Source organism: Hippoglossus stenolepis, chromosome 12 (genome assembly GCF_022539355.2).
Source record: "Hippoglossus stenolepis isolate QCI-W04-F060 chromosome 12, HSTE1.2, whole genome shotgun sequence".
NCBI lineage: Eukaryota > Metazoa > Chordata > Actinopteri > Pleuronectiformes > Pleuronectidae > Hippoglossus > Hippoglossus stenolepis.
This window is the reverse complement of record NC_061494.1, coordinates 24,701,317-24,714,252: the sequence shown is the minus strand read 5'-3', so window position 1 is coordinate 24,714,252 and position 12,936 is coordinate 24,701,317. Positions and strand designations below refer to the sequence as shown.

General features: G+C 44.1%; 1 protein-coding gene across 2 annotated transcripts; it reads right to left on the bottom strand.

The window, feature by feature from the left end:
* Nucleotides 1–149: 149 nt before the first annotated feature.
* abhd12 (abhydrolase domain containing 12, lysophospholipase) lies at nt 150–12,933 on the bottom strand. 2 transcript variants are annotated; one of them, XM_047342316.1, is made up of 14 exons: nt 12,782–12,933; nt 11,437–11,614; nt 7,921–8,042; nt 7,586–7,691; nt 7,101–7,220; nt 6,921–6,951; nt 6,522–6,567; nt 6,181–6,310; nt 2,344–2,381; nt 2,141–2,220; nt 1,411–1,493; nt 922–1,000; nt 681–808; nt 150–564 (listed from the first exon to the last, which is right to left on the bottom strand). In XM_047342316.1, exons 2-14 carry the CDS (start codon nt 11,610–11,612, stop codon nt 504–506), a joined length of 1,200 nt encoding a protein of 399 aa, XP_047198272.1. In that variant the 5' UTR covers nt 11,613–11,614; nt 12,782–12,933; the 3' UTR covers nt 150–503. The 2 variants fall into 2 exon arrangements, with proteins under 2 accessions (XP_047198272.1, XP_047198273.1); XM_047342317.1 differs by having other exon boundaries at nt 11,437–11,617; nt 12,807–12,930.
* Between the last annotated feature and the right edge of the window lie 3 nt (nt 12,934–12,936).

The window sequence follows — 12,936 nt, the reverse complement described above, 5'->3', positions numbered from 1 at the left end:
TGCCTCACAGGTGTCTTATGGGTAATGGTGTTCATTCAGAATCAGTGTTTGCTTAACACGAATCCGACGCAGTTTTCATTAAGTCCTGTTTCTCAGAATGTTTATGTTCTTGTTTCAGACAAAACCACAAATAAAACCAGACAGCGACATAAACAAGAAATATTTAATCGATAATTCAAGTCATAACAGGCTGAGAAGAGATTGTTAAAAACAAACCTGACGGGAGAATAAGACGTGGTCAGATGTTGAAAAGTAAAAACAGAAACGAACTAAGAGAGAAAACAAAATAAATCCCACAGATCGTAAAGAATCGAGCTCCGTCTTGTTTCAGGCTACGATGATGAAATATTAAAAAGATAAAAGCAGATGTTTCCTCGCTGACGTGGTGGAATCACCGTGACTCCATGTTGGTGCGTGAGGAATGATCAGAGAAAGGAATCGTGTGTTTGTTCAGTTCACAACAAACTGATGTGAGAAGAAGAGAGAAGAAGAGAAGAAGAGATTCAGGCTGAATCGTCCGTCGTCTTCTCACTGGGCCACGAACCAGCTGGTCCCAGGAAATCACTGGAAACCAAGACAGAGAGTGAGGCTCCGAACAACAAACAACCACAAATCAGAGGATGTCCTATGAAGTCAGACTGCTGCGATTGTGTTGTGTAGAGTTTTGTGTGGTGTTGTACCTCAGGATGTGTGGCAGCTCTGGGCTCCTGTAGATAAACTTGTGTTTATATTTCAGAGACGACGGAAACGGAACAAAGTGAACTTTGTGTCCTCTGAGACTTTTAGACTGAGACGCCATGTTGTACAGCTGCAGGAGGAAGAAGAAGAAGAAGAAGAAGAAGAAGATGAGAGTAGAACTGAACGATCTATAAATCATAAATGAATTGACTCTTTAATGTGATTATTAAATTGTATTTGTACCTTTTTGCCGAGATGGAAGGGGACCACAGAGTCGTCCTCAGCGTGGAGGATCAACACTGGACAGGAAATGTGATTCACACTGCGGACACACACATCCAGGCTGTAGTAACACTGACAAACACTGGGGGCACTGCGACTACAAGCTGTGGAATTTATAGACGTTAAAGGGAAGTTCCTCTGATGACCACCAGAGGCCGCTCTGAGAAGACTCCAGGTTTTGTTAATTCTTACAAAGTAAAACTTTGTGTTTTTATCTTGATGCTGTGAAGAGAAGCTTCGGGTCAAAGGTCAAACGCTCTGATGTCTCATCGGGTTCAACGCGTCCAGCGTCACAAAATGAACCAAACGTTCCAGAGCGGAAACTAAAGATCCTGAAGTTCATAAAGAAAGTTTCTCCTGAAAGATTCAACTTTTAAATTGTTCCTGAGTCTGAAGGTTTTTCTGAATAAGTTCCAGTGAACTAAAGCTCAGAGGTCAAAGGTCACGTACTTTTCATCGCTGGCGAAGCGGATGTTATTCACTGTGATGGTGTCCAGGAAGAACCAATCAAATCCAGGCAGGTATCTGTACACCTGAGAAACACACACGTCAAATACACACCTGTTGTGTGTGTGTGCTCTTGTACAAATGTCTTTGTGAGGACATTTTGGCCGGTCCTCACTTTCTGATCTTTAATGGACTGTTTGAGGGTTTAGACCTGGTGTGGTTAGACCTGGTGTGGTTAGACCTGGTTAGAATCCGGTTTAGATAGGGGATCATTATGCCAATGAGTGTCCTCACTAAGATAGAAGTACAAACATGCGTGTTGCGTGTGTGTTGCGTGTGTAGTGTGTTGCGTGTGTGTTGCGTGTGTAGTGTGTTGCGTGTGTGTGTTGCGTGTGTAGTGTGTTGCGTGTGTGTAGTGTGTGTGTTGCATGTAGGGCTGCACCTATTGATTATTTGTTATCGTGCGCTGCCAGGATTCACCACCGTGAAGACAGACAAGGCTGCGCAGGTTAGACTGGAGACCAATGCTAGAAGATCATGGTCCACGCTTTGTGCGCAGCCACCTTCAATACGACGAGTAGGCCCCAGCCCTTGTTGCGTGTGTGTGTGTGTGTGTGTGTGTGTGTGTGTGTGTGTGTGTGTGTGTGTGTGTGTGTGTGTGTGTGTGTGTGTGTGTGTGTGTGTGTGTGTGTGTGTGTGTGTGTGTGTGTGTGTGTGTGTGTGTGTGTGTTACCATGGAGAACGGGTGGCTCTTGGCCTCCTCTCTGATGTTGGTGAACGGAGATTCTAAGATCAGAGCGTCTGGAGGATTTCCTGAAAATAACATGAAGAATTTTAATGTTAATGTAAAGAATTTTACAAGAAATGTATATTTATATACAAAAATACAGTGTGTGTGCGTGTGTGTGTGTGTGCGTGTGTGTGTGTGTGTGTTACCTCTGTCACACAGTCGTCTGACCAGGTTGGTGGCAACTCTGGAAAGAAAAAATCAAATGATCAGATTTAATCAGTATATGTGAGTGTGTGTGAGTGTGTATAAGTGAGTGTGTGTATGAGTGTGTGTGTGGAGTGTGAGTGTGTGTGTATGAGTGTGTGTGTATGAGTGTGTCTGTGTGTATGAGTGTGTGTGTGTGTATGTATGATGTGAGGTGTATGTGTAGGTGTGTGTGTGTATGAGTGGTGTGTGTGTGTGTGTATGAGTTGAGTGTGTGTGTATGAGTGTGTGAGTGTGTGTGTGTATGAGTGTGTTTGAGTGTGTGTGTGTGTGAGTGTGTGTGTGTGTATAGTGGTGTTGTATTGTGTGTGTGTTATGAGTGTTGTGTGTGAGTGTGTGTGTGTAGTGGGTGTGTATGTGAGTTGTGTGTGTGTATGAGTGTGGTGGTTGTGGATGAGTGTGTTATGGTGTGTGTGTATGAGTGTGTGTCTGTGTATGAGTGTGTCTGTGTGTATGAGTGTGTGTGTGTGTGTCTGTGGTTGTGTGTATGTGTGTGTGTCTGTGTGTGAGTTTGTGTTGTGTGTCTGTGTTGTGTGTGTGTGTGTGTGTTGTTGTGTGTTCTCTGTGTAGTGTGTGTGTGTGTGTGTGTGTGTCTGTGTGTATGAGTGTGTGTGTGTGTGTCTGTGTGTGTGTGTGTGTGTGTGTGTGTGTGTGTCTGTGTGTATGTGTGTGTGTAGTGTGTGTGTGTGTCTGTGTGTATGAGTGTGTGTGTGTGTCTGTGTGTGTGAGTGTGTGTGTGTGTCTGTGTGTATGAGTGTGTGTGTGTGTGTGTCTGTGTGTCTGTGTGTATGAGTGTGTGTGTTGTGTGTGTCTCTGTGTATGTGTGTGTGTGTCTGTGTGTAAGTGTGTGTGTGTGTGTGTGTGTCTGTGTGTATGAGTGTGTGTGTGTGTCTGTGTGTATGGTGTGTGTGTGTGTGTGTCTGTGTGTGTGTCTGTGTGTATGAGTGTGTGTGTGTGTCTGTGTGTATGAGTGTGTGTGTCTGTGTGTATGAGTGTGTGTGTGTCAGTGTTGTGATCTGAGGAGAGACGCTGTGTAAATCGAACTCTTGCATCATGTCGCTGCTCAGTGCCCGGAACATTTCCGCGATGTAGCCGAACCTAAACCGACTAACTCGACTCCGCACTACGTTACCCAGGATTCATCGCACACACACGTCGTCCAAACAAGCAACGGATTCCAAGACAACCGCTCTCGGTCTCATATACAAATGTCAAGTGAAAGCAGAGACGCAGACTCAGCGACTACATCCGATGCACCTTATTATTATTTGCGGGATTTTTACAAACTGTCTGATAAAGATTCCGACAGTAACAATCTCACCTTTCTGTGCAAATTGTGTCGTCCTGCGCTGAAAAAGCAAATCCGGACGTCAGCCTCATCTAAGTTAAACCGGCCTGTGGAGCTGAAGCATCCAGCTAGCCTCAGAAGTTAGCTCCAAGTCATTGAAAGTCAAAAAAAGACTAAGACCCCTGCCAACAGCCCAAATGACCCAAACCTTCAAGGGTACGAGTTCCCAGCAACAGGTAGACAAACTCGTAATTGACTACATTGTTGGAGATTCACAGCCTCTGAGTAAAGTGGCTCCTCCTTCATCAGACTAGTGAACCAGGCAGCCGTGTGCCTTCAGGAAGGTTCAGGGACTGTTCCATAAAGAATTCAGTGAGGTTATCAGTAACCTGAAAGCTGAACTTGCTGATATTGACCATGTTTGCACAACAGCAGATTGTTGGTCAGCTGTCAACAAAGGATTTATGGGCATTACCATTCATTGGCTGGACAAAAATGAAATATCACAGAGAAGGTCAGCAGTCCTTGTGTGCCGCCGTGTCCGAGGAGCACACACATACGATGTGTTGGCAGATGTGTGTAAGGAGTTTAAAATTCAAAACTAAATTGTGTGCACTGTGACGGACAACGCTTCAAATTTTGTTAAAGCATTCAACTGTTTTGGAGAGAGTGTTGCCATTACTGATGCAGCTGATGAAGCAACTGAAGAAGATGCATCAGAGGAATCTGGCCCTGCTAGTGAGAGCTCAGGGGAGGAGGATGGGATTGAGCCTCTCTCAGATTTAGAGGATCCTTGCCTTCCACCTCACAGAAGGTGCATGGCTCACACCTTAAATCTGGTTCCCAAAGACACAGGAAAGGTATCGACAGTACAAAACGAGGCCCGTCTTTCCAAAGGCATCTGCTCGATGGAACAGAGTGAAAAGTCCAAAAGCCTCCGATGTTGTTGAGGAAAAGCTTGGGATTGGCTTTGGAACACCAAAGGATACACGTTGGAACTCTATGTTCCTCTCCATGCAGCGACTGTCTAAAATAGCAACTATGATTCCCCAGGCCAGTCTGTCTACGGATCCTGGATATGACTCCTCCTGCACCGTCTGTGACGAGTTTGGCCTACGTCGATTCACTCCAGAAGAAATCGACTTCATACACAAGTTTGTGAATGTGATGAGCCCCCTAGCCTCTGCCCTGAACATCCTTCAGAAGAACACATTCCTTGGGCTCCCGGCTCCCAGCTGAAGAATGATTTGAATGGCCTATTGGATGAGAGTTTCGAGCCTACGGCTACGCAAGGTTTAATTGCATGTCGTCCCCTCATCCAGAACATGATACAGTCACTCTCTACAAGAGTGGAAGGCATGCTCGGAAAGAGAGAAAACATGCTGCCAGCATTCAAGATGGGCTGGGTGGAGGATGAGATTAAGAGCTTGCAATATCGCATGATGTTGAAGCAAGAATTTCAATCTGTTGACGTAGCTAATGACTCTAATCAAGCCCAGTCATCTGGTGGCTCTGAGAGCAAAAGGTCATGTGTCAAAAAGTCTGAGGTGGACGTCTACCTGGATGCACGGACCAATGAGGACTTCACGGAGAACATGGTCTTACCCACACAGCTCTCCCTTCCAGCGCTCCAGTAGAGAGGCTGCTCCAGGTCTTTAGGCCCAGGAGAAGCAGGGTGGGAGATGCCAACTTTGAAAAGCAATTGCTTTCAAATGCTAATAAAAAGCAGTAGTCTAGTCTGTGGACTAAGCAAGCTCGTGTGATTTGATAAGAAGAGTTGTGAGTGTCAGTCCCACAGCAGAGGGGCACCGGAGTTCTGCAGGGTGCAGTTCAGAACGAGTTCTAACGGACATCATCATCATCAGCATCATCATCAGCATCAGCATCATCATCATCATCAGTACTTGTTAAACTGTCTGTTTGAGCTGTTTGATAAAAATGGCCATCTTGATTTTCATGTTTCATTTCATGTTGTTTTTTACAATATTACATAGCCTACATGATTTAACTGAAGCCATGTTGTAAACGTTTTGTCGTCTGTCCACACATTTATTTTATACATTTAAATGATAGAATTTAAGGTCTAGCCTAATAATTGGTTTCATAGCAAGGCATAGCACTATGATTTGTTGTGCCTTTTGTTTGCAGGGTATGAATAAATAAACAGGCAAAATTAGCAATAATTAAAAAAAATTTAAAAAAACATTTCTTTTAGGAATTGATACATATGAAGTACAGTTTAAGGGGTAGTGATGGATAAAGTTTTCTTTAAAAAACAAGTTAAGTCTTTCATTCTCACTTTCCACCTTAAAACTATGAACTGAACTAGTTCAGAATCGAAATGGTGAACTATGAACGTGAACTATTCATGTTTACTTGTATGAACTGAACTTTGAACTAGTTCATGAGAGGTGTGAACTTGCACAACACTGGTCTGTGTGTATGAGTGTGTGTGTCTGTGTGTATGAGTGTGTGTGTGTCTGTGTGTTACCCTGTCCCCAGAGAGTGTCCCCAGATATAAAGCGATGTTTTATCGAGTCGTTGTTTCAGTCGGTCGTAGATGAAAAGAGCGTCGGACGTCATCCCGTCTTCTGATGGAGACCCGTCTGAGTCGCCCCAGCCTGCACTCCACACACACACACACACACACACACACACACACACACACACACACACACACACACACACACACACACACACACACACACACACACACACACACACACACACACACACACACACACACACGACTCTGTGGTCAGTATTGGTGTCGGCAGCTTCTTGTTGTGTTGTTGTGTTGTCGTGTTGTCGTGTTGTCGTGTTGTGTCTCACCTCTGTAATCAAACGTGACTACATGGTAGCCCAATGAACTGAGGACCTAAAGGGAGACAGGAGAGGAGCGTTAAATACAAACAACTGTTTTCAACAACAACTCATCATGTTCCTGGTTAGAATAAACACAACCAGACATTTCAAAATAAAACACAACCACAGAAGTTTCAAAATAAAGCACAACCACAGAAGTTTCAAAAGAAAAGCACAACCACAGAACTTTCAAAAGAAAAGCAGACCCGCAGCATTAAAAAAAGTCTGATTCAGAAGCTGAAGGTGTAACCATAGCAACAGTGATGAGTTTTAAAACCAAGACATGTCGGTGTGGATGTAACACAAAGTTACAGTGACATTGATTAACAGGATATGATGTGTGTGTGTGTGTGTGTGTGTGTGTACCTTGTACAGCTGGACTCTGTGGTCTCCTCCTCTGCAGACAAATAACAGAAAGGTCAAAGGTCAAAGTCTCCAGTCAGAAACAGGAAGAAGAAACATTTAGTAACACACAGGAAGTGACAACAAAATAAAAGCTTCACGTTAAGTAGTTGTGATGTGTGTGTACGTGTGATGGTGGGTTACCTTGTTCCTGCGTTGCCATGGAGATAGAGAATGACAGGGTGGGCGGAGCTAAACGTGGAGTCGTACCAGTCGGCTTCTTTCCCCTGAGCGTCTCTCCACATGTGAGCGGGAACCGTGTGCCTGGAACACACGTCACAGACAACAGACTCCAATGAACCAGCCAATCACAGCTCACCAAGAGTCATCTTGCCTACGTTAACATCCAATCAGAGATCAGTTAATCAGAAACATCAGGATGAGACGTTCAGGTTCACATCAATGTCTGTAAAAATCACAACTGACCAGAACGTTTTATGGTCATCAGAACAAGATCCGTCTGAGCTCTGTGTGTGTGCGTGCGTGCGCGTGCGTGCATGCGTGCGTCTGTGTTTGTGTGTGTGTGTGTGGGTGCTGCGTGCGTCTGTGTTGTGTGTGTGTGTGTGCTGTGCATGCATGCGTCGTGCGTGCTGCGTCTGTGTGTGTGTGTGCGCGTGCGTGTGTGTTACCAGACTCCGATCCTGAGTCCAGCCTCAGGCTCCAGGTAGAAGTTGTGTGTGTGGTTCAGCCCCTGGTCCAGAGGTCGTTTCAGGTCGATGAAGAACGGCATTGTCACTGGGGGAGGAGAGGTCACATGACTGCTGACGACTGTATCAGACACTTCTGTTACACTCACTGTCAATCATCGCCCACTTCCTGTTTGACATTGTGTTCAGGTTCAGAGTCAAGTTATCAAACGGAAGGAATTAATAAAATAAAGAAATCAGAACCAGATAAAATAAAACTAAACTAGATGAGATAAGATACAAATGGCGGCGGTGGCAGAGCAGCTGTAAACACTCACCGAAGTTGAGGAAGACGAGTTTGGCCTGGATGGACGGACACAGTTTGATGATGAAGGGGATGGAGATGTAGACAAGAAGAAGCCACAACACGATTCTCTGCATCTTCCCCAGAAGACTCAACCTGAGGACACACAACAACAACACATCACTTCCTGCAAACTTCCACTGTTTCTATGTTTTCTGTGTTGAAATATAAAGGCGTCATCTGAGAACTGTTCTGTTACAGGATCCTGCAGCTGTGAGGATCTAAATGATTCAGTAGAGACGAGTCTGAGAGTCGAGCTCAAACCTTCACCAACAAACTCTTTATGTACATTAGTATTACTGTTATCATTATAATTAATATTATTATTAGTGTTAGGTTTAGAAAAGCAGTAGGTTAGAGTGGGTCTTCTGTAAATGCATGAAAGTCCTGTGTGTGTGTGAGTCTGCAGTATTATTAGCTGAGTGTTGAAACCTCAAGGTCACACGGAGGTGAAGCCGCAGCAGAGAGGTGGGGGGTTGGGGTGTGTGTGTGTGTGTGTGTGAGTGTGTGTGTGTGTGTGTGAGTGTGTGTGTGTGTGTGTGTGTGAGTGTGGTGCAGGAAGCTGCAGTATTCAGGTAATGATCATTTTCATCATCAATGATTCTTCTGATAATTCACCGATGAACTAATAAATCCATCAATTGAAGATTTTCTAACATTGAATCCGTTTGGTTCTAAATGAATCTGTTAAATAAAGACCTGGTTCTCTGCAGCAGCTGAAACACGACTCAGCTTCTTTACAGACAACGTTTCCTCCTGTCCCTCAGGTTCGGGTTCAGGTCCTGGTTCGGGTTCAGGTTCAGGTTCAGGTCTGGTTGTTCGGGTTCAGGTCTGTGTTCAGGTCAGGTGGTGTTCAGGTTCAGGTCGCAGGTTCAGGTTCAGGTCCTGGTTCGAGTTCGGGTTCAGGTTCGGTTTCAGGTTCGGTTTCAGGTTCAGGTTCAGGCAGAATGAAACCGTAAAGTTTCCTCTCAGAGACGATCAATCTTTATCTTCAGATTCTAACATCAGCTGGTGATAACATGTTGATAACATGATGATGTATTTTGTATTTTCAGCTGCAGTTTGTCTTCTGTTCGTGTCCAATGAAAATAAATGATGAAGCAGTTTGAGCCTCAGACGTCGACTGAGCGTCGGGTTCAGCTCCGGGGAGACGAGCGAACAGATCACTGACGACCACCTGAGAGGTGGATGGATGAAGAGTTTATTGATCCTGAGGAACAAACATCAACATCCTGTTTCCACGGACACAGGAAACCAGGAAACATGAGAACGAGTTTAGATCCACGTGTCACGTTTCTCAGAGAACACGAGTCGTAATAAAAACACACGGAGCTGAAACTAATGTTTATATTAAAAATGTTTTGTTAATGATTCCTCAAATTTGTTATCAACATATCTTATGACATAAATTGATGTTTGATATTTTACACTTTGACCATGAACTTTATAATAAATAGTTAGTTTTGGAGTTCCACAAGGTTCTGTACTTCTGTGAGGTCACCTGAGGTCGGAGACGCACACTCCATCGAACAGAGTGCACTTCTTCTTTCACTCTTCAGTTTGAGGAAGACGAGACGACGAGGGAGTCGAACCCGTGACCTGAGCGATGTCACTTCCTGTCAGTGCACATATCTGACACAGATCATGTGACTGAGCAAAAAACCACAGTGTGAAAACGAGCCGAACTCAGGAACATTCTGCAGTTTCACTGTTGAAGCTGCTATTATTTTTTTATTAAACTTGAAAAATCAAGAAGAGTTAAAACCAGGTGGTTTTGTGTTTGTTCTTCACATCAGTAACTTGAACCAGTTTGAAAACATCACAAGGTTAAAACGACGAAGCTACAGATATTTATTTAAAACATATAAATGATTATCATCTGTTACACGTTTTAACAAACTCTGAAACTTTTGGTTCCTTAGTGTTTTTAAAGTGACTGAATACTTTTCACTGTTACTCAGTGTGTGTGTATAAAACATCAGCCTCCATCATGTCTCATCTGAGGACAGGAAGCTTAACGCCCGGTGACACGTGGAACGTCTACTGCAGCTCCGCTAGCTTTTACATAGGGTTGAAATAAATAACACATTTTTTGCTATGATATCACTTTACATCAACACTCTGTAGTTTGGCTTTCTTGAAAAAAATTGTACTTGCTTGATTCTTGTTGTTCTGGTTTGTTCCTCATGGTTGATGCACTTATTGTGAGTCGCTTTGGATAAAAGCGTCAGCTCAATGAAATGTAATGTAATGACTGTTGCTATGGTTACGGCTGGTGTAAACGCTGCTGGTCTCGTTTCAGTTTGAAAACTCTGGGTTTGTGTTTGAGTCTGAACAGAAACTGAGACTTTAGTAAACGATGACACGTTCTCTTCCTGATTGGTTCTCATCAGTCACATGACTCGACGACCAGCGGTGAACACAAAGCTAACACTTCCTGTCAGTAACACTTCCTGTTTCTAACACTTCCTGTCAGTAACACTTCCTGTTTCTAACACTTCCTGTCAGTAACACTTCCTGTTTCTAACACTTCCTGTCATAACACTTCCTGTCAGTAACACTTCCTGTCACTAACACTTCCTGTCAGTAACACTTCCTGTCACTAACACTTCCTGTCAGTAACACTTCCTGTCACTAACACTTCCTGTCAGTAACAGTTCCACCTCGTCGTCCCTGCTCTGACTCTTCACCTTCACTGCTCCTCCTTCAGGAGTTTCTGTTACTAAGCAACCAGCTGCAGAGACAATCTACTTCCTGTTTACACCACATGACCAGTGTAGGTGAACGGTCATGTGAGACACGTTTTTTTTTGGTGTGTGTGTGAGTGTATGTGAGTGTGTGTGTGAGTGTATGTGAGGTGTGTGTGTGAGTGTATGTGAGTGTGTGTGTGTGAGTGTGTGTGTGAGAGTGTAGGTGTGTGTGGGTGGAGTGTGTGTGAGTGTGTGTGTGTGTGTGTGTGTGTGTGTGTGTGTGTGTGTGTGTGTGTGTGTGTGTGTGTGTGTGTGTGTGAGTCCCTGTCAGTCTTAATGAAACCTGTCGGATTAGTCCGACGTCAGAAGATGTAAAAACTGCAGCTTCTCTATCAGGTTGTTTTTATCATTTACTGAGACAATAATATTTAAAAAATAATGATTTAAAATCTTAATTCATTGTTTGTTTTAATTTGATCATTTTTTCATATTGTTTTATTATTTCTTACATTTTAAATTTTTCTTATTGTTCATTCTTAACATTAACCCGAATAATCTTTAATTTCTTTATTTAATCTAAGGCATCTTTCAATTACTTGTTGCATGAAGTACAAGATATCTTCAGTATTGTTTACTTATCATAATTATGACTTTCGTATCCATATACTTTAGAATTATTTCATGATCCGCAGTAAACCTCAGAAATCAGTGAATGGTTTTGAATCTATTTACAAATCCTCAGATGATTCGATCTGAACTAGTTTACATCAGCTGTCACGTGTGAACGGTTCCGGTCTCACCTCCTGAACGGTTTCCCCATGTTCCCCCCCTCCTCCTCCGGGCCCTGCCGGTCACCGGCTGCGGGCCCCGCTGCTCTGCTGCCGGGACGCTGCTTCAGGTCCGGGTCGCTGTCCAGCAGAGAGCCGGTGGTGCCGCGGTCCTTCTCCGCAGTCAGCGAGTGGTTCCGCTTCCTCATCACTGAGAAGAGAACCGAGGATTAACGACAGAGAACCGAGCGGGACGGAGGCCGAGGTCCTGCGGCAGACGGGGCGCTGAGAGCGGATTGAGGCCGGAGCGAGTCCCCGCTGATCCTCCAGCTGAGACCCGCAGAGAGCAGCTGATCCGCAGCCAATCACAGGCCAGGACCACGACCACGTGGTCTCACCGTGATGCCTCCACGGCCTCTGGGGAGCGTCGGAACAACGACAACCAAAACAAAACCGCTTTATAGAAAAGTTACAATAAGAGCAGGTGCGCGATGCATTCACGTACAGCTCGTAAGATAAGTCATCCACAGAAATGTATTTAAGATGAATTCACTTACTATCTTGTTTAGTTACAGCAACAAATCTGCTAAACACCATGAATCTCTAACAGGGAAACACTGACTCTGACACCTCAGTGTACCGGATCACACTAAACACATTTGACTGAATTATAACTTGTGTTCCAGCTGCAAAGACAACACCAACATGGAGCTACTAAAACACAGCATCATGTATCTCTATCATCATCATTACTATCCTTCAGTCTCATTACTTTCAAACTTTACTTTACTTAGTTGATGATGATTCTCTACTCATAGTAAAGTATTTCTACTGTGCAGTTCAGGTATTTTTACTTCCAGTAGATACTTGATACTTTGTTAGATTTGATTTGAATTATAACACATATCAGAGTCAATCTGTTCAAAACACTCAAATATCTGGTTTATTGTGATGGAACAAAGAAAATCAGCAATTCCTTTATTCTGACACGATTTATTTTCTTTTTTCAATATTCATCACTGTAAACGATAATAAGTTAATATTAAGTTTGTTTGTCGGAGCTGTTTTTTCCCGTGGACCGTGAACGAGTCATCAGTGAAGTTAGCAGCGAAGCTAATTAGCTTCACCGAGAAGCGATGTTTACTAAATCTAACGTTAAAACAGTAAAACATTATAACGACTTTTATAACGACACACCGGGTCGGTACCGGGTCTGTACCGGGGCTCAAACCGGCCTCTCCCGGTTCTCTCTGCCGCCTCTCGATGCTGTTTGACAGGTTTATTTTTAGCCGCTGTTTGCTAAGCGGAAGTAACCGCGGGTTAAACAGTTCCGGTGGTTTGTTAAAGTAAATGTTTGTTGTAACGAATCAAATCTGACCCGTGAGGCCGCTTCACTGCATCTCTGAGGCCGCTTCACTGCATCTCTGAGGCCGCTTCACTGCATCTCTGAGGCCGCTTCACTGCATCTCTGAGGCCGCTTCACTTTCACTCGCTCCGCGGTGACGGTTCGTCCGGATGAAGTTTGTCCCTCAG